Source organism: Leptopilina boulardi, unplaced genomic scaffold (assembly GCF_019393585.1).
Source record: "Leptopilina boulardi isolate dan_hultmark-lab unplaced genomic scaffold, ZJU_Lbou_2.1 LbouV2_266, whole genome shotgun sequence".
NCBI classification, from domain to species: domain Eukaryota; kingdom Metazoa; phylum Arthropoda; class Insecta; order Hymenoptera; family Figitidae; genus Leptopilina; species Leptopilina boulardi.
The window spans coordinates 3,809,347-3,835,790 of NW_026137825.1; the positions used below are offsets into that span (position 1 = coordinate 3,809,347).

Sequence of the window (26,444 nt, forward strand, 5' to 3'; positions counted from 1 at the left end):
GGGTGCCATTTCATGAAATTTGAAAAGTGACGTCACGAACTTCTGACAGCAAAGCAGACGACACAATTAGCCATTTTTATCAAAATTTACACAAATTTTAAATATTTAATCAATTAAATCACTTGTTCATGTATAAAACAACTTGAAAATAACACTAAAATTTTCCTTGTTAATTAAATTTATGATTTTTTTGTCAAAATTTATTTTCTAAATTTTTAGAATTAAATGTCAGTGAGGTTAGAAATATTTGTTTACTTCGACGTCACTTAAACTTGACATTTTGGTAATTGCAGTGTGATTTCTGATTGTTAAATTTTTTTTTTAAATATAATATAGTTTATTTTATATACTGAATATTGTTTTAATATACTGTTTCTCTATTAAAGTCCCATAAAATGTTTATTCATCTTTATAGGTTATTTTTATAATCTTTTGTTAATTATTTTTATTTAAATTAAAATTTTGATTGTCGTATAAAATATGTCGAAACAATTGTCAGGCGTTACAATTGTAATATTTATTGCTGCTGGTGTACAAACGATATTATTGTTATTTATATTTGCAAAAAGGCAAATAATGCGATTTGCACTAAGATCACGAAGAGGTCCACACGTTCCAATTGGTCACGATGCAAGAAAGGTATTTATTAAAAAAAAAAAAAAAAAACAATTTTTATACATTTTGTAATTATTTAATTTAATAAATTTATTATTATAAACTTCTTTAACGTTCTTTCAATCTTGATATAAAAATTCGTTTTTCGATCATTCGATTTTTTTATTAATTAAAAAAAATTATATATTTTAACGTTCAGACTCCGAAACTATAAAAAAAAGATCGATATTATAATCTTAATTACTAAATATCTCTGAGTGATAAATTCAAAATAATATTATGATAAAAAATTAATAAATTTTATAGTAAATTTAAATTTCAAAATTTTTAGGTTATAATAATTATAAAAACGAAGAAAAAAAAAAACAATTAAATCTCAGTAATTAGTAATGATTGTGAAGTAAGTTTAAAAAATAATTTTTTTTTATTACTTTTTTAATTAATAAAAAAATCAAATTCTCCTTTGTGATCGAAAACTGATTTTCGTAAATTTATTATTATTTAAATTTATTTTGTTATAACAAATAATACAGTTTTAATAATAATAATTTTAATAATTAATGATAATACATTTATTATTATTTATTTAAATTAATTTACTTATTAAATAATAAATATACAATATTTATATTTAATTTTTCATAATGTTTAACAAAAAAAAAAATATATTTTTTATGATTAAAATTAATTAATTTATATTTATATTTATAATAAATGTTTATTTAATTTTTCATAATGTTAAACGACAAAAAAAAATATTTTCAGTCCCTGAGAAAGGAAATTGAGAGACGAATTGAAGTAATTCCTAAAATTCAATATGAGCCACAATTAATTAGTGATCCAAGATATATAATGGTTTCTGGAAATCAAGTTCCTCCTCATTATTACAGATTAAAAGCAGTTGATGATATTAAATCATTAGGTAATTAAGATACCGTTTTTTTTTTCGTTTTAAAGAGAAAAATTAATTACAAAAGTGTTTTTTTCTTAATTATCTATTTATATTTTAAAGAAGCAGAAATAAGTCGATACGATAATGGTTTAAAGAGGCATCCAACTGAAAATTTAAGAGCATTTTTACTATCAACATTGGCCGCACCATTAAATGGAAGTAGTCAAAGATTGGTACATCAATTTTGTGATCTTTATGAACAGGCACGTCACGATCCTACTGAATTTGGAGATGATGAATATCAAGTTTATACACGTTTATTAATGAAATTAACAGATGCGTGAGTTTTATTTTCTAAAATTTTTATTTTTAGAAAAATAATAATTGATAAAACTTGAATTTTGTACAACTTATAATAACAATTTTAATAATTAAAATTATCCAAAAAGGAAATGTTTCTAAAAAAAATTTTTGATTTTTAATACGCCAATAACTCAGGAAAAATTTATAAAATATTAGTTTTTATTTTTTTTTAAATTTTTAGTACTTTTTACTATTTTTTTTTTTTTCAATCTTTTTATTTTTTCAGAGCAAGACTTTTAAAATCCTATCCAAGTAGTCGAAAATCATCTCCAAGTCGAACGCCAATAAAAAAAATCAGCGACGTTAAAAGAAGTGCACTTGATCCAAGAATACGACATCCAGAGGAACAAATTTTATGTGGATCGAGACCAAATACACTAACAGTTTTATCGTTAGAAAATAGTGAAACATCCGTCTAGCATTGTGATTATCGTCACATGTGAAATGTGACGATTTAATATTTGCAATATTTGTGTAAGTATTAGAAAAAAATTATTTTTAATTTATTTTCTAATTAAAGTTAAAGATTGATTTTCATTCCAAATTATCCGAATTTTTTAATTGACTAAAGTGCAAAATTATTCAAATTTTCATTGATTTAAGTTTCAAAATATTCGGAATTTTTAATTGATTTAATTTTCAAATTAGAATTTTAATTCGTTTAAATTTTTTAATTTGACTAAAGTGCAAAATTATCTAAATTTCAATTTTTTAAGGCTTTAAATTATTTGAATTTTAATTTCTTTTGTAATTTTAATTGATTTAAGATTCAAATTATCCAAATTTTATTTTATTCAAATTATAAATAAATATAAATTATAATTTTTTATAAAAGAAAAAAAAAATTTTTTTAAATCCAATAGTAAACAAAATTGTTAAAAATATTTATTTTATTTATTAATATTACAATTAATTTACAGTTTTTTTTAAAAAAAATGATCGTTAAAAATAATGAAATATCTATATATATTAATATTTTTAAAAAATCTATTCTTAAAATTAAAAAAACAAATTATAAACTCTCGTATAAAAAAAAAAAAACGATTTTCTATCTCTTATTGATATTTTTCAATTGATAGCGAATATTTTCTTTTTCTTTATTTCGTTTTCTTTGAAATTCCTCTTCAACTTTTATCATTGCTTCCAATTCATTTTTTCTTTGCATTTCATTGGCTTCAGCTTCTTTTGAAAATTTTTCCGCCAATCTTCGTCTTTCAATTTGTCTTACTGTCGATTGAAATGTAAATTTTTTTGGTCTATTAAAAATTTTACTATTTATATCCTTTATCATATCATTCATATAATTAGTTTTTAAAATCTCCTTTTTCACTAATACATTAGAATCATGAGAAGAAATATTTTCACAAGATTTTGAAAATTGTCTATTAAAATTAAATTTTTCATTTTCTTTTTGTTCATATTTTTTATATTTAATAATTTGTTGTTGCTGTTGTTTTTTTTTAAATTGTAATTTTAAATTTAAATCATCGTCTTCTATTTGTGGTAGATATATTATGTGTTTTTTCGAAAGAAATTGTGATGAAAATAATTCTGTTGGTTTTTCTTCCATTATTGGCGATTTTATTTTATAATTTATTGTATCATTATCTGTATAATAATTTTGTAATGACGTTGGTGCACTTGTAGATAAAAACCAATTGTCATCGATTGTATTTGTTGATTCTAATGGCAATTTTTTTTGTTCCTCATTTATTGGTGTAAAGCCCAATGCACCGGAAACGGAACGTTTTATTTTTTGAAGGGAATCAGAAAAGTGAATTTCTTGTTTTGTTTTAGATTCGGCTGCTCGATAATAGAATGAACGATTTTCTTCACGTGGAAGTGAAAGTGAAAATACATGAGGTCGTTGGGGAAATTGAATAAAATTTTTAAATTGATGTGATGAATTTTCGTAAATAATATCACTGCTACCACTTGATTCGTCGTCTAAATCTTGTTGTGGTGTCCATGTTGTTCTTAAGGGTGAAATTTCATTGATAACAACGCCGGCATCAATTCCAGAATCTCCGGATTTATCTTGTGAATTTCGGTGATAATTTAAAGCCATTGGATAAGGTAGACGTTCTTCTTCTTCTTCATCATCATCATCATCTTCTTCTTGTTTTTGTATTATCACCTAATATACGCAAATAAGAAATAGAAATTAAATTATATCTTTGTTTTTTTTAGTTATTTTCACAAAAAAAGTAAAAGTATTTTTTAGATTAATTAAAGAATACTGTATTCTTTGGTAGAAATAAAAAAAATAAAAAAAAGAAGATAGTAAAATATACCGGTGTTTCATCGCTGACAGTACTCATTGGTTCAGATGCTTCTAAAGCAGTAAGTAATTTCCAAGCATCAGATGGAGAAAATCTCGTTATCTCAGGTGGCTTTTTTGGTAAAGTTGGCCTTAATCTCAAAGCAATATCGTCTATTTCATTTTGAATTTCTTTATCAATCTAAAATTAAATTCACTTCGATATAAAAAAAAAAAAATATTTAAAATTTACGCCTTTGTACAATTTTTTTCGACTAAAAAGAAAAATGCCACTTTTTTCGATTTATTTTAATAAAATGCGATTTTACAGGAAGATTTTTACAAATTATTCCTATAAATATTTTTTTATACAATTTTATAAATTGTTTTTCTATATTATAATCTACAAAATCAATTTTTCCTTACGGTTGGCGTTAATTTTTTTTTTAAATTAACACTGCTTTCGTTTAATATTTCTCATTTTTTTTTCTTCAAATTTTGTACAATTTGTAAAAAAAAATTTAATTTAGCAAATAAAAATTAATTTAACTTCTCCTTCGATTTTTCAAATATATATTTTTTTTGCCTATATCACTCGAGTAAATTAAAATAAAATAATTTCTAAAAAGCAAAAATTAACTTAACTATACAATTAAAAGTTATAAAAAAATTTTCTTTTTTTTAGAAATAATTTCAGACAGTTTTACGAGTAATTTGCAAAAAAAAAAAAAAAATATTCTAAAAATCGTTAAATTAACTTCTATTTCTTTAAATAAATTGTTTATATTTTATGCGCCTGAAAAATTGATTTTATAGATTAATATAAAGAAAAAAAATTTGTAAAATTACCAACAAAAATATTTATAACAATAATTTGTATAACGACAGTTTTTTTTACGACTTAACTAAATTCACGACGTTTTTCCGGTTTTCAACGTTTCAAGGTTCGGTGGCCATACATTGATTTTAAAAGAAAAAAAAAAATTAAAAACAAGGAACTTCATTTTTTTTAATCTACTTTTTTTGAGGAATTTATAAAATTTATTTAGACAAAAAAAAAAAACACTGAAAAAAAATTATCTAATTCAAATAATCAGTTATTTGTCTATTATCAAATAAATATTTATTTGTAATAAATAATTTTTTAGTCAATTAAATTGGCTTTGTTTCAAATACAATTTATTTAAATATTTATTTATATTTATTTTAATTTATTTCAATACAAATCAAAATTATTTGCTTTGAGTAAATATTTATTCGATAATAGTTAATAATATTTGAATCAAATAAATTTTTTTCAGTATTTATAATAATCGAGAGATTAAAATTGAAAACTATGGAAAAAACAATTTGAAGTTTTCCCAAAAAAACAAAAAAAATCTTGAATATTGAATATAATTTGAATATAATTTTTATATATAAAATATAATTAAATTTTGTATTATATACTCACATCGTTATTTTCCAAATTATTAATACCGGTTTTTAAAAAATCTCCACAAATTTGTTTCCCCTGATAATCTACACATTGATTAAATTCTTTACTATTATCCATACCAAAATAAAATGTCTTCATTTTTGAATAGTTAAAAATTGGAAATCTGTAAATTATAATAAATTTTATAGTCGCAAATAATTGAATAGCCTTTTACTTACACGTATTTTATTTATTTATTTATTTTGTATTTTGTGCAAAAAAAAAAAAATAATCTTACGTATTTTGATTCAAATAACTATTTTTATCATCAATTGTTGCTTGTGAAAATTTTTCCCCTCTTTTCTCTTTATTTAATAATGATTTTTTCTCCATTTTTGCCAATGGTTCATATAATTCTTTATTGTAATAACTTTCAGTTAAATTATCTTTTCTTTCTCTAAAATGAAAATTTTCAACGTGAATTCTTTTATTTTCAAATGATTTATTTAAATAATTTTCCTCCTCTGATCCATCATCATTATCTTCGTCTTCAATTTTTTCTTTTAATAAATGATTTTCCAATAAATGTCTATTTTCATTGAAACATTGTTTTGTTTTCTTTTCATTTGCATTTAAATCAATTTGTGACTTTGAAATATCAATTTTTCTTTGATTTGAAAATAATTTTGGTGTCATTGTTTTTAAATTATTTTCATCATTTCTTGTTGTTGATTTTCTCAATAATTTACTATTAAAATCATTTATACCTCTATTTAATGAATTAGTTCGTATTTTATTTAATGCAAATAAATTATCATCTGTTATTAAATTTTGAATTTTATCTTCTTTATTAAGAGGGAAAAATTTTATATCCGTGAATTTACTAATATTTTTACATTGATTTTGAAATTCTTTTGAATTTATTTCACTGTTTAATGATTTTTTCTTATCTCGCTGTTGTGAAAATTTTTTTCCTAGAGGAAAATTTAATTCAAGTTGATTTTTTTCTGAAATAAAAAAAAAAAAAGGAAATTAATTTTTTGTTAATTTGGAAAAAAAAAATTTTTTACCTACCTGATATCCTACTTTCTAATGAGCAACATGCTTCTTTAGAATCTTTTTTAAATTCATAATTTGTTCGTATTTTCTTTGATGGCTGATGATTGAGCTCAGATTCTTTTGGATGAATATTTTTATTCTTCCAATTTAAAAATCTTCTATTTTTCATACTACCATTACTTATAATTTCTTTCTGACAATGTGATGACAATAAACATTTTTGTTTCTCCTTTTGTAATAATTGACATAAATTATTATCATCATCAATAATTGTTGTATCGTGTAAAAATTGTTTATTTTTCAATTTTGTACAATGACGATGATTTGAGCACAATTGACAATTATTATCATTATTCAATATTTTCGATTTTTCACGAGTTTTAAAAAGACGTGTTTTTCTCGGTGGTGGTGAAGGTGATGATGATGATGATATTTTTATTAAATGATCTTTTTCATTAATTTCATCATTAAAAATTGTTTCACTTTTATTATTGTTGTCAATTTGAAATTGTGAAATTTTTGAATTCATTATTAAAGGCGGTAGTGGTGCTTTATATTTTTTTTTCGAACGATAACGAATTTCATTTTCATCTATTTTTTCATCAATAGCCAAATAACGTTGTGAATTTAATGCTCTTAACATTTCTTCATTTGTCATTAAATATCTATTGAGGGGGAAAAAATTTAGATTATTTTTTTCTAATAAATAAAATAAAGAAAACAAATATTTTTAATAATTAAAAAATTACCTTAAATCTGGTTCACTTTTAAATTTCTTAATATTGGAACAAATTTCTTTTTCTTGATTTGCAAAATTTTTCTTCTTTACTATTTTACAATTTCCACATTGAGAAATTCGATGATTTTGATTTTCCTGCTGTTGATCATGATAATGACGAATATTTTGACAGTGTTTATTAAATTTAATCTGTTTTATAAATAAAATTTGAATTTTATTTATGAAAATTAGTTTTTAATATAAATTATATATTTATAATTATTTTTTTATTTATAAATTTACCTTATTAAGATCGTGTGGTAATGTTAAAGCTGAATTTCCATTACTATTATTATCATTAAAAATATTTTCATGTAAATTTTCATCAATTATTTCGGGTAAAAATTTTTCTCCTAGAGAATTTTTTGAATATTGAGAAAATCCACGATTTGTTTTTTTAAATTTTGAAAAACCATTACTTGTACATTGATGCTGATAAGAACTTCCATTATTTCCCATTCTATTTTTAAACAGTTTCTTATTTTCTTAATTATATTTTCACATTTTTGGCACTGTAATAAATAATTCGAATATTTTTTTAATCACAAATTATAATTGAAAAAAACTAAAAAAGGCAAAACAATTTAATATCAATTTATTTAAAAATTAGCAAAATAATAAATAATTTTTATTGGAATTTTACTAATTTTTCATTAAAAAGTACATATAAAAAAAAATATGATTATAAAATAAATATAAATATCTAAATGTAATATAATATATAGTTTAATTAAAAAAATAAAAACACTAAAAAAAAGTGGTTAATCAACTTATAAAATACGATTATTGAATTATTTTCAATAATATTATTAGAATTTAATTTATTAAGAAAGTCGCACTTTCACAAATTGACCTTCTTTCGTATATAATGCTAATAATCTGTAAAACACTATACATACCACAATTCATTTTTCTTATACTTTCTAATAAAGAAAACAGATTTTTCAAACATAAATAATAATATAAATGACAATAACACAAAACGAAAAGAAAACTCTTTTTTTATGATTTAATTTAGTTATTTTTTTCTTTTTTTCTTTTTTTTTTTTTTTCTTTTGACTTAACGTTTGAAGAGTTAATATCAGTTTTATAATAGAAAATAAGAAACTGTATCAAACTGTACGAACGGGAGATCGCGACTCATACCAGTCTCTCTGAATGTGGTAAGGGGTCCGCAATAGGGCCCCTAGCTCACCTACATTTTTCAACTTGTATCTAGGTACATTATAATACATTCAGTAGGTATATATAATGCATTTAGAAAAAAAAATTGTATTTAATGGAAAAATTTTATTTTTTTTTAATATTGCATTTTTTTTTACTATTTTTATTATTATTTTTTTTTTAATAATTATTTATTATTGGAATTTTATTCTATTGGAAAAATTTATCATTCACTGAGAAAATTAGGTCCTTTAATCCTCAGGTTCCGTACTCTTGTGAGTGTAAAATCGTAATTAACGCGCATTAATGTGAGACGTTAGAAAAAAGCTTAAAAATTATTATTTATTTATATATAAACTATAATAAATAATAATCGGCCTCGGAATATACGATTTTTTTTTTGACTTATTTTAATAAAAGACTAATTTTCCGACTTATTTTAGAAAATAGAATTAAAAATTAATTTATTTAATTTAAAAAACAAAAGTTATGTATTTTTTTCAGTACAAACTGCAGCTCATTCAATTATTTTGAAGAATCTAAAAATATAAAATTAATTATTTTATTTATTATTTATTATTATTAATATTATATTATTAAATATTATTTATTTTTATTTTATTTATTATTTTATTAATTTTTTTTTTATTTTTATTAATTATTTTTTTAAGAAAAATATTCTTCGAAAATTAAAATTTTTAAAAATATTTTTCAATTGATTCTCTAAAATTCAATTATTAACTAAAAATTCTTTTAACATTGTCTTCAGAAATGAAAAAATTTAATTTCGAAAAAACAAATTTATAAATTTGATTATTTATACAATATTTGGACTTCTGAAATTTATTTTTTTTTTTTTGAATTTCTATTCAATATTTTTCGCCAATTTAATTATAATTTAATAATCTCAACAGAATTTTCTAGAATTTAATTATTTAATATTCAATTATTTTCTCTGTAATTTGTAAAAGAAATCTTCTTCAATTGAAATTTACAAAATTTAATTTAAAATTTTAAATCGTTTGAAATTTAATTAATTATATACAAATTTCGTCTATAACTCTTCTGAAATTCAATTATTTTGTAAATTGCTCTTTAAAATTTTTTCACCAAATTAATTTTTTTTTTAGAAATCTCAACAAAGATCTTTTAAAATTCAATTAATTAAAAGTATTTTTTGTTATTCTTTAATTTTAAATTATTTAATATTATTGTCTGTAATTTATAAAAAATAAATTTTCTAAATTATTATTATTTAAATTTTTTTATTAATTCAATTTCACAAAAATTTCAATTTAAAATCTCTTGAAATTAAATTATTTATAAAAATCTTAAATTTTTTTTTTTCAAATAAAAGTAATTTTAGGCACAGGAATTTATTTCAGATAATTTTTCTATATTGTCAAATTGAATAACTTGACAAATTTTCTAATAAATTAATGTATATTTAATAACTTGAATATATATATATATATTTTTTTTTAATTACATTGATAGTAACTAAAACAATATTTTGATGCTAATTAAAAGTTTTAAATATTATAATTAATTGTAATACACAAGTACTGCACAGTTAGAGAATTATTTTACTTGTGTGGTGGCCATTCCCATTGATTTTTTGGTGCTTCTTGAACAAGTGGCTGCCATGGTTTATATTCTAACATTTTTCGAGCCAATACCAATTCATTTTGTGCTTGAATTATTAACTCTTCAACTTGACCGCATCCAATTTTTTTTTCTATATTTTCAACATCCGGATTCTAAAATAATTATTATTCTATTTTAATTATAATTAATTTAACAAATTTTTAATTTTATTTTTTAAAAAAATTTATTATTTATTAAATATATAATATTATATAATATTATTAATAATAATAATAATTCATTTAATTGTATACTCAATACAGAGTTTTTACAAACTTTTCGCCTTCTTTAATAATAAATAAATGTTCCGCTCTTTAATTTACTATAATATTATATATTAATATTATAAATATAATAAATAAAATAATAAGAATATAATAAATAAATATAATTCGTTATTTATATTATTAATAGTTATTATTAATTATAATTAAATTTAATAGTAATATTAATTAATAATTATTAAAAATAATATATATTTTTCATTATCATATGAAAATTAAAACTTTTGTCAAAAAATATTTAAAAAAAAAAATGGAAACGTAATTAAAAAATTCCAAAAAGAATAAATTATCAGTTTAACATTAGTTTTGAAATAAATTTTTTTTTTCACATTAATAAAAAAGAAAATATTGTGACTTACATCTTTGACAATTGTTGCTCGTTCTTTGATTAATTTTTCCGTCGTTGTTCTATAAGGATAGTCCTGAGGTAATTTATCGAGAGCACGAAGAATTTTACCATACAAAATATTCAATGAACGATGGGGATATTCTGATACTAAAATCCCAGTTAAACCAGTTGTCTAAAACATTAGTTTCATATTATTTTCTCTGTTTTTTTTTCTATATAAAAACTTTATTTATTTAAATCCTTTTAAAAATAATTACTATCACTTCAATTTTGAGGTTAGGAGAGATAAAAATATTTTCTTCTAAAATTTGAAATTTCGAAATAGATACCAAAAAAAAACAACGATTAAAAAATAGATTTGAGAAATATTAACAAAAATTGAAATAACAATTTAAAACTTTATTGAGAAAATACATAGAAAAAAAAGTAGGTTACGTATAATATGCTATTAATAAAAAAAATTTCATTTGTCTGCTAAATTTTGTACAGTAAGAGAATATTAAATACCTTCTTCAAAACAGTAGACATATTTTTGCTTTTTTTTCCACTAGTTTTATTGGATTTAAAGAGAAAAAATCTTTTTATTTCAATTTTTTATATCATTTGTTCAAATGATTGAGAACTTCATAATAATCGCGCAGTATGACCAATCGTACGAAACTAAAAATAGAAAATCGTAAAGGTGCTTTTATACCTCCAAGTATTTTAGTCAAGCAATTGGCTGAACTGAATTTTCCACAGAGAATCAGTTAATTTGATTGGCTCTAACAATATTCAAATTTTCACCGTGGAAATGGAATATTTGTCAAAGCCAATCAAATTCAGTGATACAACCGTGAAAATTCAAACCAGGCGATTGCTTGTCCAAAATAGTGGAGGTATAAAAGCACCTTTATGGAGCATTTACACCTTCGGCAAAAAATTGTCTTCACTTTGCATTTTCCGAAATACACTTACCTGATTGGTTGTCCAGAATTTGATTCATTGTGAACAACCAATCAGGTAAGTGTATTTCGGAAAATGCAAAGTGAAGACAATTTTTTGCCGAAGGTGTAAATGCTCCATTAAACCTTGCCAGAATTCTCGTCAGCTACCGCACCCTGCTCTAGTAAAAATTTAGTGACTATAGTAACTTTTAATTTTAACTATAAAGTTACTAAATTTTCACTAGAGCAGGGTGCGGTAGCTATGGCTAAAGGCGATTTCATTGTGGACACAACCTAATATGTAATTGTTTCATAACAATTATGAAAAATTATACTTCTATAGAATTGTAAATTTTATATAATAACTCCTATAGAGTAATAATTAAATATAACAATTGGCCAATAAAAATGACCTCACCCTGAAGTAAATGCTAAATCCTCCACTGGTCATAATTATATTAACAATTTTAACTTTCTTTTTAAAAAAAATACTTTGCTAATAAAATAAAAAAAAACGAACCTTATTTCATTTAAAAAAAAAACCAATTGTTGCGATAATTTGAACTTAAAAAATAAAATATTTGTTTTTCAAAAAAAAAAAAGAACATAATTCAATAATAGCAAAGTTAAAAAATATTTCTTGGTATATATACAAGCAAATGTTATATACCTTTATTTATAGCCTTATAATTAAATATATTGAAATAATTACATTATACAAATAACTTCTCGGATGTGTACATACCTGATATGTATATATATGTGTATATATATATATATATATATTTTTTTTTTTTATTACCAGCACAACCTTTCATCTACAGATATTGAATAAGTTAAAAATTAATTATTTAATATATAACTGAAAAGCCAAAGATTTTTCAATTTATTTATTATTCGTCTGGACAAGTCGGAGCATAGTGCACAATTTAAATATTTGATGAGAGTTAATTTGTGTTTGCACATGTACTTGGGTATCTAATTAGTATAGAATATTACACAAATACATGTGCATTTAGCATATATATATATAATTGAGTGGGTCAAACTATTTTTTATTTATTTATTTTTTTTCGAGTTTGAATGATTCTTTTTTTTTTCTTCCTTGGACCAAAACAAAAAGAAATTGACAAAATTTTACAAAATTTTCTATTAAAATTGCATTTAATTTTGAAAATTTCCAAAAAACAAATTTTAAAGTTATTTTTTAATTTAAAAAATAATTTTTTTTTTTCACTAAAACTGTTTTTAGAGAAATTAAAAATAAAAGGATATGATTTTTTTTTTTCGGAAAATTATTTTCTGAATAAAATGCAAAATTGTAGATTTTAAATTTTGACATTTTCTTGAAATTTGTTCCACCAATACTCTTATATAGCGGAGAAAGAGAAAAAATTACGAAACAATATTTTAATTGTACGAAATTAAAAAAAAAAAAAAAGAAATCTAAATACAGGGGATTATAATTTGAAAAATCGATTTCTTTATCAATTGTATTATTTTTTTTTTGTTAAATTAAATTCATTATTTTAAATTTCAAAAATTTGAAATTTTCTGTTCTTCTTTGTTGTCTTCAACACTGTTAATTCGACACTGGAAATTATAATCATATATATATATATATATATATATATATATATATATACAGTAAAATTGGATAACTACTTATTTACTCCTTTTTTATAGGATTATTTTTTTATTATTATTAAAAATAATAATAATAATAATAATAAAAATAATAATAATAATGATAATAATAATAATATTAAAAAATAGTAGTTATCCTTCACATATTGAATAATTATTTAACAGCAACAATAATAATAGTAATTAATAATAACTGGTATTAGTATTATTAAAGCTTATTTTTTATTCATATGCAAACTTTACTAATTAAATAATCGTTCTACAATTATAGAAAATGAATAAACAGGTATTGATTTTTTCCTTTATTTCCCTTTCTCCGCTTATTTTCTATGTATTTAATTAATACTTAAAAAGTGTTCTACCCACGTGTAGAAAACCGAGAAATCGCGACTTGAATTTTAATTAATGTATCATTTTTTTTTTTTTTTTTATTTTTATTTTCATTTTTTTTTTTTTTTTTTTTTTTTTTTTTTTTTTTTTTTTTTTTGATTTGGCATATGCATCACTATGCAACCCAACAAGGTTCCGTTTTTACTATTCTCATTTACGCCTGAAAACAGGATATACAATACCTATTATTCGCTCATACACGTTATCATCTCGCAATGTCGTTTATTAGTAAAATAATAATGATGATGATAATACCGAACTATATTTATACGTAATTAGTTTTTTTTCTCCTCTTTTTTCACTTCTTATTTCTTTCTTTCTTTCTTTCTTTCTTTCTTTCTTTTTTTATACCACTCATGAAAAATCTCGGAATTTCGAGATTAAATTTACACATTTTTTCGTTCGTTCATTCATACAATTTTTTCTTTTTCATTTCTCTCTCTTTCTCTGTCTGTTTATTATTTAGAATCGTATTTTTTTTTCCTTCATTAAGAACTAAATGACCTAGAAGATAGTTGTATTTTTTTTTTTTTTTTGTTTTTTTAGCAAGTTACGTAATTTTCTACAAAAATCCAAGTTCGCAGTTTTTTTTTTTTTGTTTTTCTTTACAATAAAATACATTAATTTCGCTTTTTCTTTACTCACTGCATACAAATCAAAAAAAAAATATATATACATAATTGTGTATACATTTTTTTTTTTTTTTTTTGAAATTTGTATGAGTTTGTATAATTTGTATATATACAAAAACACAAATGCGCAATTTTTAAAAATTTCACTCTTTGTTAACTCACACGGAAATTAAATGAAAAAATCACTCTCGCATTTTACAGATAAGAATTATTATTATTTTTTTTTTAATTCTCATGTGCGAGTGTAATTATCCAAAAAGGACAAGAGAAAAAAAAAAAAAAAAATACGTCCACAAATATCCGCTGTGAGTTTCAGTCTAGCGAAACTTGCCGCTTAAGCATGTCACGTTTTTATCTAATTTTTTTTTTTTTTTTTTTTCCCCCTCTTTTTTCAATATATTCAATCTTAGATTGACAACTGAATCAAATGCAAGATACGCTTTAGGAGAATCCTCGATTTTTAAAAAAAAGACACGAGGTCTCGCGTACTATTTTCCTTATAATTATATTATTTATATTTATATATATATATTTTTATTCCTATGTATAATTATGTATATATAATACATTTATATTCTACAGTATATACAATCTAATTTAGAGTCTGAGACTCATACACACGGAATTTTCCATAAAAAAAAAAGAAAACAAAAGTAGAACGAAACAAAACCAGTTGTCAAATTTTTTTTTAATTATTTCATTAGAAATATTTGTAATTATATACAGTTAAAAAAATTATATATATATATATCATATATATTGTTTATTGTAATACTTTTTTTTTGCAAATCGGAAACGTATAAAAAACATGCAAAATTTTTCAACTGGCTTATAATGCTACTTTTGTGAATAATTACAGAAATTAAAATCCCGTGTTTTTTCTTTTTTAATAGAACATTGTTGTTATTGTAATAGCCGCCCTCGTCCTATATATATATTTAAAAAAACAAAAGTTTAAAATATTTTATTCAAGTCGTTTTTCTATAGAATTTAAGTATTTCCAGTTTTGCGCGTTTAATCATGGCAGTGATCGTTAACAGATCGCTCTGAATTTTTCTGGTTGCATTTTCTCAACCACGAAAGCAGAAATAGAATATACACATTATATTTATAGTATAAAATTAACTCATTTCAAAAAAAAAAAAATTGTTGGGCCTATATATATATATAAATTTCAGTCCAATTTTCTAATTAATTTTAAAATTAGATTTTTCTTTCTCACTGTTTCTAATACAAAATGATTTTTGTACAAATATGTATTCTTTTTTTTTTACTCTTAAAAGATTGGTGCAAAGGTGATGATTTTATTTTATTAACATGGAAGACTGTAGTCTACTTAAAAAAAAGAAAAAAAAAAAAATTAGAGTAACTCTAACCATTGCGAAATGAATTTTTCTTTTTTCGAAATAAAAAATGCTTTCGCATATCTGAAGCACGACAAATAATTATCACAGTCTGAACTAGCCTACTGCACAACGACTTGAAATTAGCTAAAATGATATTGCATCAGTGTTTGCTTTTTTTTTTTTTTTTTTTTTTTTAGCTTGAAAATAATGTTTCATTTGATATTTGGAATGTATTTAGGTAAATGAAAATTTAAAAAAAATTATCATAGTTTTCCGTTTCTCAAATATCGTCGATTGAAAAGAAATATATCAAAATTTCAACAAAATTGAAAAACAAATTGTTTTAAAAAAAGAATTAAAAATCATTGGAATTTTATATTTTTTTCACAGTACTGAAAAGAATTTTCTATACAATAAGAGAATTTTTACAAAAATAATTATTCAATTCAATTATTTAAAATAGTCTTCTTCTTTTTCAAAGAAAAAAATAACAATCAATACAATTTTAATTAACCTAGATGCAAAATAAATTCTTTTCAGTGCTGAAAATACAAAATATGAAAAAAAAAAAGTTTTTTTTTCCCGCTAAATTTCAGGTAATGATTTTTAATTTTTTTTTCCCTAGTCATTTTTTTTCACTCTGACAATGTATATCAATAATTATTAAAAGAGAAAGGTTCCATTGTTTTTTTATTGTTTTGTTTTGAAAAGAGCGGTTTTTTAAGAAAGTTTAATAATAGACATAATCTCAAACTAAATACGCTTTTGTACAGAAAAATCAAACAATTTGAAATAAATTCGATTTTAATCAATATTATTATTATTATTTTTTTTTATTATTAATAATAATAATAATAATAATAATAATAATAATAATAATAATAATGACAATTATACCTTATTTTATTCCTCATAAAATAGTTTACAATCATTTGTATTGAATTTATTTAAATATTTAAATAATTTATTTAAAAATTATAAAAACAAGAATTTAAAAAAATAATTTTAATTTTCGATTTTCAAAAAAATTCAAAAAAACAAAATTTTAAAGGATTATAATAAAAAATGAATTATTTATTTAAATCGAATAAAACGTGGATTATTATTATTATAAAAATAATTTTAATTTTGATGACTTGTATTTTTTTCCAAATCGTATTTATAGTTTTTTTTTTTTTTTTTTAAATATATTAAAATTATTTTCTTTTATTCTTCTTCTTCTTTTTTAAATGACTTTTGGCATATATCCGATTATCAGAAATATGAAAATTATTTTATATTATTGTTTCTTTTTTTTCTATTGTTTTCTTTTTTCAATATTAAAGAATTTTTAGTTTAAGATTATGTTTTTAAACCTTCTAAATTGACAATAAATTAAAACTTAATGATTAAAAAAAATATATATATATATACAATTATTAAAGAGACGCATCAATATTCTTCAACATTAAATTTGGCGAAATTTTTGTGGCGTCGAATTAAAAAAATTATCGAATTTTTTATTTAATAGAATTTCTATGTAAGAAAATTTTTATTTAACAGAATTTCTCTATAATAAAATTTTTAATTTAAAAAAATTTATATTTAACAAAATTCTTAATTAATAAATCTTTTATTAAAGAAAATTTTCATTCAACTTAATTTTCTAATTAACAAAATTGTCATTTAGTTTTCATGTCAAAAATTAGTTTTTAATAAAAAATTTTCATTAATCAAAGTTTTGTTAAATAAATTCTTTTATACAAAAAATTCTGTAAAATGAAAATTCAGTTAACAAAAATATTGCTAAGTTGAATATTTGGATAAATATAGAAATTCGATAAAAGAACAAAATTTGTTAATTAATAATAATTTTTCGTAATTTAATTTTTGAGAATTTTAATGAATTGGAAATTGCATTTTTAATCAAAAATTAAAAGTTTCTAGACACAGAAAACTTAATTTTGATTTAAATTTAATTTCTAATTGTTTAAAATTTTGTAAATTAAATTATTTAAAATTTAACTGAAGCTTTTATTCAAAATTTAATTAATTTTTTCTTTTCTTTGAAAATACAACAATACACAATTAAACTAACTTTTGTTACGATTCTTTGATACTTTTTTAAATGAAAATTGTATTAATTGAAAATTTAATGTATCAGAAAATTTGTTTTATTTAAATTTTTTCTAAAATAGAAATTTTACTAAATTAGAATTTAGTTAAATAAAAATTCTATCTAAATCAGAATTTAGTTAAATGGAAATTTTACTAAATCAGAATTTAGTTAAATAAAAATTCTCCTCATCAAAATTCTTTCATTCTGTTATTATTTTGTTATTCTTCTCCATCCATCTTCCATCTTATTTTGCTTATTGTAAAATTATTTACAAAATTCTTTATAAAATTCTCCTAAATGAAAATTCGATAATTTTTAATTCGTCACTACGAAAATTCCCCCATTGAGAATATTATTCCTCCCTTATTGATTCAGACAGAAAATAAATTTCGGAATAATTCAATTATTTCCGTTTCATTCAATTAAAATTCAATTATAAAAATGAAAATTTCAATTCGTACCGTTTTTACGTCACAAAAAATAAAAATTATTTAGACGACGGTTTAAAAAAAAAAGAAAGGCTAATGCATATTTAAAAAAAAAAAGAAATGACGTGAAATAGAAAAAATTTTGGACGAGGGCGGAATTTGCCGTTTTTATTTTTTTTCATTTTTTTTATCACGTTGCATTTTGGTTATGTCGTGCAAAGTCAGCCAGTAGGGGGGGAGGGGGGGTGCGTGATTTCATATTTATAAATGGGGGGGAAGGGGCGATTCTGAATTGTTAGAATCTTGTCACTTTTTCACTTGTCACGGAAGCGCGACGTTCATGGAAGCCTTACTGTCAGGGCCTGACAAGTGGCTTACCACCGTAAGGCGCGGGATATTGACCGTTCAAAATCGAGTATCCGATATCAAGATGCGTATGATGAACTAATCTAGGAGGTGGTGGCGGTGGCGATGATGATGTTCTACTGTCTTTGCCAAGATTTCCAGTTACACCAGGCACTTCAACTTGACCAACTGTTGATTGTTGCTGCTGTTGTTGTTGTTGTTGCTGCTGCTGCTGTTGCTGTCCCATTGTTGGCTGTTGTCCCATTGATTGGCTTTGTTTGCCTGACGATTGTTGACCTTGAGGTGGTCCAGGAACACCGGTTGGTGGACCACTTGGTGGCCTTGTTGGATTTGGACCGCCAACTGACGATGGACTTGCTGATGAACTAACACCTTTTGGCGTCGGTGACTTTAAGGCGCGTTCTTGAAGTTCATGTATTTTATGAGCTGAGTAATACTGGTTCGCGTGATGCTGCAGAAGATCGAGTGCCTTTCCTGCTGGTGGTCTGCTCAAATCTTCTGCGGCGCCATGATACCTAGAGGAAAATTGATAAAACAAATTTTTTTTTTTTAGCTATTTAATAAAATTATTTTATTTACAGTATAAACAAATAGTTATTATTTATAATAAAAAGAAAATGAAAATGAATAAATTGAAAAAGAAAAGAAAAATAAGATTTTTAGCTATTTATCTACTAAAATTATTTATCTCCAGTATAAACATGATGTTTATTATTATTTATAATATAAAAAAAACAATTAAAACATTGAAAAAATTCGAAAATATACGAAAATAAGACAATAAAAATAAGAAAATTATTTAATAAAAACAATTTTTTTCATTATTTTGTAATTTTTCAAATAAAATATTTTCAACATCATTTTGAAAAAAAAAAAAAAAAATTGTAGAGAATATTTCAATGAATAAAATAAGATATTTTTTTTTTATAAAATTTTGAAAAAAAACATAAACAAATATTTTGAAATTGATATCAAATTTTGAAAGATTCAGTTGTAGAATTTAAAAAAATTTATTTTTACCCAAAAGTTTCTTGTCAAATAAAAATTATTTAACTTTTTTGAGTTTTTCCTTCTTTTTTTCTGTAAGTTCGTAAATAATTTTTATTTATTTTATTTTTATTCAATTTAAAAAAAAAATGTAATGTTTATTTCTTCCAATTGTTATTTAACAGAAATTCAAGCGTCTCAAATAAAAAAAAAGTTACCTTTTGAAAATTTTAGAAACACGATTTTTTTCAATCAGGGTTGTCACAAAAATTTAATTTAATTTTTCTCTGATTTCCAGAAAAAAAATTTTATCCTTCTCCCTGAATCTGACAAAATACTTTTCTTTGTTTAAATGATGGAAAATTTTTATTTTTCTTCATTTTTTTTTTCCAAAAGTGGATTTTTTTTCAACAAATTCAGCTTTTTTATATTTTTTCAGTATTTTTAATAAAAATCGGATTTTTTTTTATTTGTTTAAAAAAAAATCATAATTTTTATCAGCCCTAATTCAAAAATTGTTATTTTCTTTGATAAAAATATTTCTCTGATGCTTTTATTATTACAGGCCTCAGATCAATTTTATGGCGTAAAAAAAGTCGTTTTAGGCAATTTACATTCCAAAAAAAAGTAGAAAAAGTCGATTTTTTTAATTTTAATTAAATTTAATTAGTTATTAAAAAATTTATTTTAAATGATTAATGTTATTAGATATTAAATACATTTTATTAATTTCTCAATAAGAATAATTTTATAGGAATATTATTAGAAAAAACAATTTATTTAAAATATTTCAGAATCGAAGACGTATATTTAAAAAATTTTAATTAAGTATGACAAATTTCTACTAAAAATTTAAAACATTCTGTCTAGTTTCAGACAATAATTAAATTTTCAGAATTAAAAATTATCAAAAAATTTAAGATAACAATTTTTTTTTTTTTTAATAATTGAATTTTCCAAGATTTACAAATTCAGAATTTTGAAAATAGTTGAACTTCAAGTGATTTTTAATTGAAATTTTTTGGTGATGAATTATTTCTAAGAAATACAGACAAACAGTGAATTTCAAAAGTTTTTAATTGAAAAAAATAAATAAAATAAAATAAAAATATAAATAATTTTAAATAATTGAATTTTTTAAGAATATTATAATAAAATTATTCAAAATCATTAAATTTTGTAAGAGTTTTGTAAGATTTTGAATTAAAATTTTGGAAAATAATTGAAGAATTTGTCAGTAATTACAAAAATTGAACTTAAAAATCTTTTTAATTGCAAAATGATTTTAGATAATTGAATTTTAGAAGAAGATTATAAAAATAGTTAAAAATAATTGAATTTCAGGAGGATTTTAGAAATAATTAAATTTTAGAAGCTTTTAAATTCAAATTTTTGAATATAATTAAATTTCAATTGAAATTTTGGATAATAATTGAATTTTAGTTGATTTTTGATTGAAAATTTTAATAATAATTGAATTTTGAATAGAAATTTTTGAGAATAATTCAATTTTAGTTGATTTTAAATTGAAAATTTTGAAAATAATTGAATTTTTAAAGATTTTGAATTAAAATTTTGGAAAATAATTGAAGAATTTGTCAGTAATTACAAAAATTGAACTTAAAAATCTTTTTAATTGCAAAATGATTTTAGATAATTGAATTTTAGAAGAAGATTATAAAAATAGTTAAAAATAATTGAATTTCAGGAGGATTTTAGAAATAATTAAATTTTAGAAGCTTTTAAATTCAAATTTTTGAATATAATTAAATTTCAATTGAAATTTTGGATAATAATTGAATTTTAGTTGATTTTTGATTGAAAATTTTAATAATAATTGAATTTTGAATTGAAATTTTTGAGAATAATTGAATTTTAGTTGATTTTAAATTGAAAATTTTGAAAATAATTGAATTTTGAAAGATTTTGAAAATAATTGAATTTTAGTTGATTTTAAATTGAAATTTTTGAAAATAAATGAATTTTAAAAGATTTTGAATTGATTTGTGATTTTGAATTAAAAATTTTTGGTAATTTTATTCAATTTAAAAAAATTTTTTTAAACAATTGTTAAATTTCATAAAATATTTTAATTGAAAAATATTTTTGAAATAATTGAATTTGTGATGAATTTCATTAAAATTATTAAAAATAATTAATGCATTTTATACTAAAAAAAAAAAACGTATTTTATTAAAAAAAATTTTTTAAAAATGTAAAAAAGTCGAAAAAGTCTTATTTTATTAAAATAAGTCGAAAAAATCGTATTTTTGAAAAAAGAAAAGTCGGAAATAGTCGCAAAAGTCGTTTAATCTGAGGCCTGAATAAATGCTATTTCGAACAAATAAAAATTCGGCTCAAAACTAGGACAAATAAAATTCAATAAAATTATGACTAATGATTTTTCGAACATAATCATGCGTCCCAAAAAAAAAACATAATTTCAATAACATTTGATTTTACAATTAAATAAAATAAATTTACCTTGGCAATTGATGAAGATAAGGATTGCCACTGTATGGACCCGGAACTAGCATTGGACTCAACCCACGATAAACCGGATGTCCTGGATCAAAACTCAAAGCTCCATAATGCTGCGGTGGCATATAACCAGGATGAATATAAGCATATTGCGAAGTTGGAGGCGGTGGTGGTCCTTGCGTTTCCATTGTTGGTTTAACGCCTTCCTGTTTAATTTTAATATCCTCATTTTTCACAATCTCCTGTGGTTTATCTTGCTTTGATGTTTGATGCTTAGGACTAGGTGGTATTGATGGTTTCGATTGACTTTGTTTAATGGGACATTCATCTTTTCGCCTTTGATCACCGGGATAAAGATAATATCTTCTGTCATCTTGCATTTGCGATGAACTCGTTGGTGGCGGTGCTCTTTGTGTACCATGATAAACATGATAGGGCGTCATTTGACTTTTCATTTCAATACTTTCTTTAAGTATTTGATGATTCTCATGTTGTTTATCCTTCAAATTCGTTGGCTGAGGTTCCTGTTTAATTTTACATAATTTTTGTTCATGCACCTCGGTGTCTTGAATTTGAATTTGCGTTGGTGGCGGTTGTGCAAGTTGTTGCTGATAAGGATAACCAGGTGGCATATAAGCACCATAACTTGCATAATAATGTGGCTGCGTTTGCGTTATATCCTTATTGGATTTTTCTTTTTCTGCCGCAATACTTTGCAAGCTATTGATTGAAGGCATCTGTGGTATATTGAGAGGTTTAACAATCTCTTGTTTTGATGTGAGATCACTTATTTTTGTTTGATCCTGTCCAGTTTTGTCCTGTACAGTTGGAACAAGATACTGTGACTGGCCATAATAAGGATACATATTAAATTGTGTTGGCAAATGACTTTGTGAAGTCTTTGTATCTTTTTCTTGGTGTATTGGCTTTAAGCCTTTGTCAATATTATCAGAATCGGGTGTTGCATCATCGGATATATCAGAATAGGCGGGCGATTGTACATCCTCACGTCCTGAATCAATTAATGGCGATTCAAGGGGCGATGGATGTGGACTACCACCTGGTGATTTACGTGATTTTTTCTTGTAGCCTTGTGGTTTCGTTGAACGGAGATCTTTACTTTTGTCTTGTTCGGGCATTAAGGCGGCAGTTGGTTTAACTTTGAATTGGGGTATTTTTGTATGTAGACCAACGTTTGAATATGATTGAAGATGCGTTGCGCCTGGTGTTGATTGTAAAGTCGATTGGCTTGGCATTTGATTGGTCGAGAGATTTTGAAGACCGGGATGCGATGATGTGAGTAGGTTTGTTTGTTGATTTTGTTGCGAATGTGGCGGTGGTTGTTGTTGCTGTTGCTGTTGTTGCTGCTGTTGTTGTTGTTGTTGTTGAGAAGTAAGAAGTTGATTATTAGATGTGAGGGGAGGTGGTACAGATTGAAGTTGATGATGTGATTGTTGAGTTGTTTGATGATGGTGATGATGAAGATGATGATGATGAGGTAGTGGTGGTGGTGCGTTAGAAAGACATTGTTGAGATGAGACAATACTACTTTGAATTGAGTGTTGTAGTTGAGTTGTCGTCGTTGTTGTTGTTGTCGTCGTCGTTTGTGGGGGTTGAGGGATATTAAGGGGCTGTGGAATTCCTGGGCTGGGAAGTGAACTTGTTTGTACTGGCCTTGGAGATTGACTCGAACGAGGATTTGGACTTGATGGATTGGGATTTGATGATTGCAGAGGCGACGTTTGCTGCTGTACCTAAAAACGAAAAAACAGTCCATTAATTTTTGTAAAAAAGAATTAATTTTCTCTAAGCTTAACGAGGATAGAATAAAATTCTAAAAATTGAACTTTAACTATTCCATTGATGATAATTACCAGTTGCCTGAGACAAGGTGCATTGGCTTGTGAAGATATTTGCTCATCCTGTCCAAAGCGAAGAACACCTGGTTTAACGATACTCTTATCCGAAGTGACCGTTGGTACAGTAATATTGATGGCAGCTCCCGCTGACGACAGTGATAATGATGAGGACGACGACGAGGATGATGACGACGACGATGACGACGAAGTTGCTGCAACAGTGGGTACAGTGACAACAGCTGCCGCAGCAGCAGCAACAGCAGCAGTGCTTCCAACGATTAATGGCGTTTCATTGCTAATCGGAGATGGAACTCTCGGCGGTGGGGGTGGTGTCTCGGGGGGTATTGACGTATTCGTGGGACTTGCAATTCTAATAGGCGTGACGGCTTCCATTTTCTCCGAAGGCGATTTAACCGGTGTCGCTGGACTTGGGGTTTCAATATTGCTCTCATCATTCTCAGACATACTTGTGATACCTTCTTTAGTATCATCATCATCGGCTGAGCCATGTGCGTGGCTTTGATGATATTTCAGTCCATTAATGTGCTTATATTTTTTACTACAATTAGGTTCAGGGCATTCCAATAGAATTGGACTTGCGGGAGGTGAGCCACTTGTTGGCGTTGGCGGTGGTGGTGCTCTTCTTTTGCTTTTGTCATCTTCCTCGGGTCCACGTGACTTTCTTTTTGCTGCGGGATCAGCGCGAGGGGGTACAAATGAAGATGTCGTTGTATTGGCCGTTGTCACTGTCACCGATGACGCGGGACTTGGACTTGCTGCCGGTGAACTTTGAGCGCCACGACGACCTTTACCACCGCCATTTCTCAATTTACTATGAACAGAACTTCTTGTCTCGGTAAAATTGCTGAGATCATTTCCAGGAGTTGTATTAGCTGCTGCACGACCTCTTTTACCACGACCCTTAGGCGTTCTTGCATCTAAATCACTTGTTGGCGAGTCACAAAATCGTGGCGGCGCCCAATCATGTCTTGTACAATCCAGTAATGTGCCCACATAAGTTTTACCTCTCCACGTTACATTTACAACTAATACACCTGTAACAAAAAAAAAAAAGAAAAAACGAATCATTTTTATGATATTTCGTTTAAAAAAATAATTATATATTTAATAGAATATTTTAAAATGAAAATTCTAATTAATAATTCTTATAGAATAATTTGCGTCACATATTTTGCATTATGAGGGGAATTAAAAATTAAAATAATATACATTAAGGTTGCAGTACCCGTGCTTTACAGAATTGTTGTACGGGTACTAATAAATGTATTTATAATCGATTTTTTAAAAAATATAACGCTCGCATATTCTATTTCTAAAATTGTGCCTACAAAACAATGCTTTAGTTCACAATTTATGATTAACGGATTAAAAAAAAAAATTTCATACGTTTTCTTTGTTTAAAAAATAATTTTTACAAATTTGTTAATTAAGATTGCAATTCAAGACAAAAATTATAAAATTCATAGAATTTTGAATTAAAAAAATATATATATATATTTCTCTAAAATTCGTCGATCATAAATTTAGTTAACTTCAGCATCGTTCTACCAAAGAATACTTCAGGTATAGTACAACAATCCTGTAAGGTAAAAATAAAAACTTTCATTTAAAATATATTTTGATGGTGTCGGTGAATTTTATAAAAAAAAATTTTAGCGTCATTTGTTAAATTTATACATTTAGAGGTTATGTTTCGTATATTTATCAAAGTAAATACTTAGTTAATGCGATTTGAACAAGTTTTTTCTTTCTAAAAAGTGTGTGGTATATAAGCCAGACACTATATGCATGTCGATGGAAGCAAACTTAAGTGAACTTCGTCTAAATTCGGATTCTCGTCGGGTCAATTCGGAACCTCATTCCAGCTTGTTAGTTATAGTGTGTATCTGTATATATATTCGTATTCCCCTACTACGCGTGACACGAGTTAACTAACTTCTTACATCTAAACGAAGGCCTGTGCTCAGTAAGTATGTAAGTAAGTAAGTTTTACTATTTTACTATTTTTAATTTTCGAATATTTAAACCCCGAAAAAAAAAATATTCTAAAATTTATAATATATACTTGGTACCTATTTTAGAATATTTTATACTTAAATTCAGTATGTTAAATTCTTAAAATTAGAATATATTCTTAGTATTTAGTATACATTTTTAGCATTTAGAATATATACTAAGTATCAAGAATATAGTCCAATTTTAAGAATATTACATACTAAATTTAAGTATAAAATATTCTAAAATAGGTCCCAAGTGTATATTCTAAATTTTAGAATATTTTTTCTTCGGTGAACCATTTAGAAATATTAATAATAGTAATAGTAATAATAATAATAATAGTAATAATAATAGTAATACACGGAAAAAATCTTTAACTGAAACAACGATATGTTTCTCTAGAATAGCGAAAAACTTTCGTTGTTTTAGTGAAATAT

The 26,444-nt window shown here is 23.6% G+C and overlaps 4 protein-coding genes across 6 annotated transcripts in view; 1 reads left to right on the forward strand and 3 right to left on the reverse strand.

Annotated features, from left to right (window-relative positions):
• The first annotated feature begins 51 nt into the window (after positions 1-51).
• On the forward strand, positions 52-3,768 carry LOC127281257 (protein C1orf43 homolog). Of its 3 annotated transcripts, XM_051304877.1 has the most exons (6): positions 53-283; positions 416-639; positions 1,381-1,537; positions 1,628-1,847; positions 2,097-2,344; positions 3,668-3,768. In XM_051304877.1, exons 2-5 carry the CDS (start codon positions 481-483, stop codon positions 2,287-2,289), a joined length of 729 nt encoding a protein of 242 aa, XP_051160834.1. In that variant the 5' UTR covers positions 53-283; positions 416-480; the 3' UTR covers positions 2,290-2,344; positions 3,668-3,768. The 3 variants fall into 3 exon arrangements, with proteins under 3 accessions (XP_051160835.1, XP_051160834.1, XP_051160833.1); XM_051304878.1 differs by having other exon boundaries at positions 52-639; positions 1,631-1,847; XM_051304876.1 differs by having other exon boundaries at positions 53-639.
• Positions 2,743-8,478, reverse strand: LOC127281255 (uncharacterized). The gene is made up of 8 exons (XM_051304873.1): positions 8,284-8,478; positions 7,628-7,896; positions 7,356-7,534; positions 6,622-7,271; positions 5,846-6,554; positions 5,584-5,731; positions 4,165-4,332; positions 2,743-4,007 (listed from the first exon to the last, which is right to left on the reverse strand). The coding sequence occupies exons 2-8, from the start codon at positions 7,841-7,843 to the stop codon at positions 2,919-2,921; spliced, it is 3,159 nt and encodes a 1,052-aa protein (XP_051160830.1). The 5' UTR covers positions 7,844-7,896; positions 8,284-8,478; the 3' UTR covers positions 2,743-2,918.
• Positions 8,479-9,994: 1,516 nt separating this feature from the next.
• Positions 9,995-11,503, reverse strand: LOC127281259 (NADH dehydrogenase [ubiquinone] 1 alpha subcomplex subunit 5). The gene is made up of 3 exons (XM_051304880.1): positions 11,336-11,503; positions 10,839-11,000; positions 9,995-10,308 (listed from the first exon to the last, which is right to left on the reverse strand). Exons 1-3 carry the CDS (start codon positions 11,354-11,356, stop codon positions 10,135-10,137), a joined length of 357 nt encoding a protein of 118 aa, XP_051160837.1. The 5' UTR covers positions 11,357-11,503; the 3' UTR covers positions 9,995-10,134.
• Positions 11,504-13,814: 2,311 nt separating this feature from the next.
• Positions 13,815-26,444, reverse strand: part of LOC127281258 (zinc finger protein 609-like) — a 29,003-nt gene continuing 16,373 nt past the window's right edge. Inside the window, exons 4-6 of the mRNA XM_051304879.1 lie at positions 24,004-25,043; positions 22,133-23,883; positions 13,815-19,176 (exon numbers count right to left, since the gene is read on the reverse strand). Of these exons, the coding sequence (XP_051160836.1) occupies positions 18,651-19,176; positions 22,133-23,883; positions 24,004-25,043 (3,317 nt within the window). The 3' untranslated portion in view covers positions 13,815-18,650. The remainder of the gene's footprint in view (positions 19,177-22,132; positions 23,884-24,003; positions 25,044-26,444) is intronic.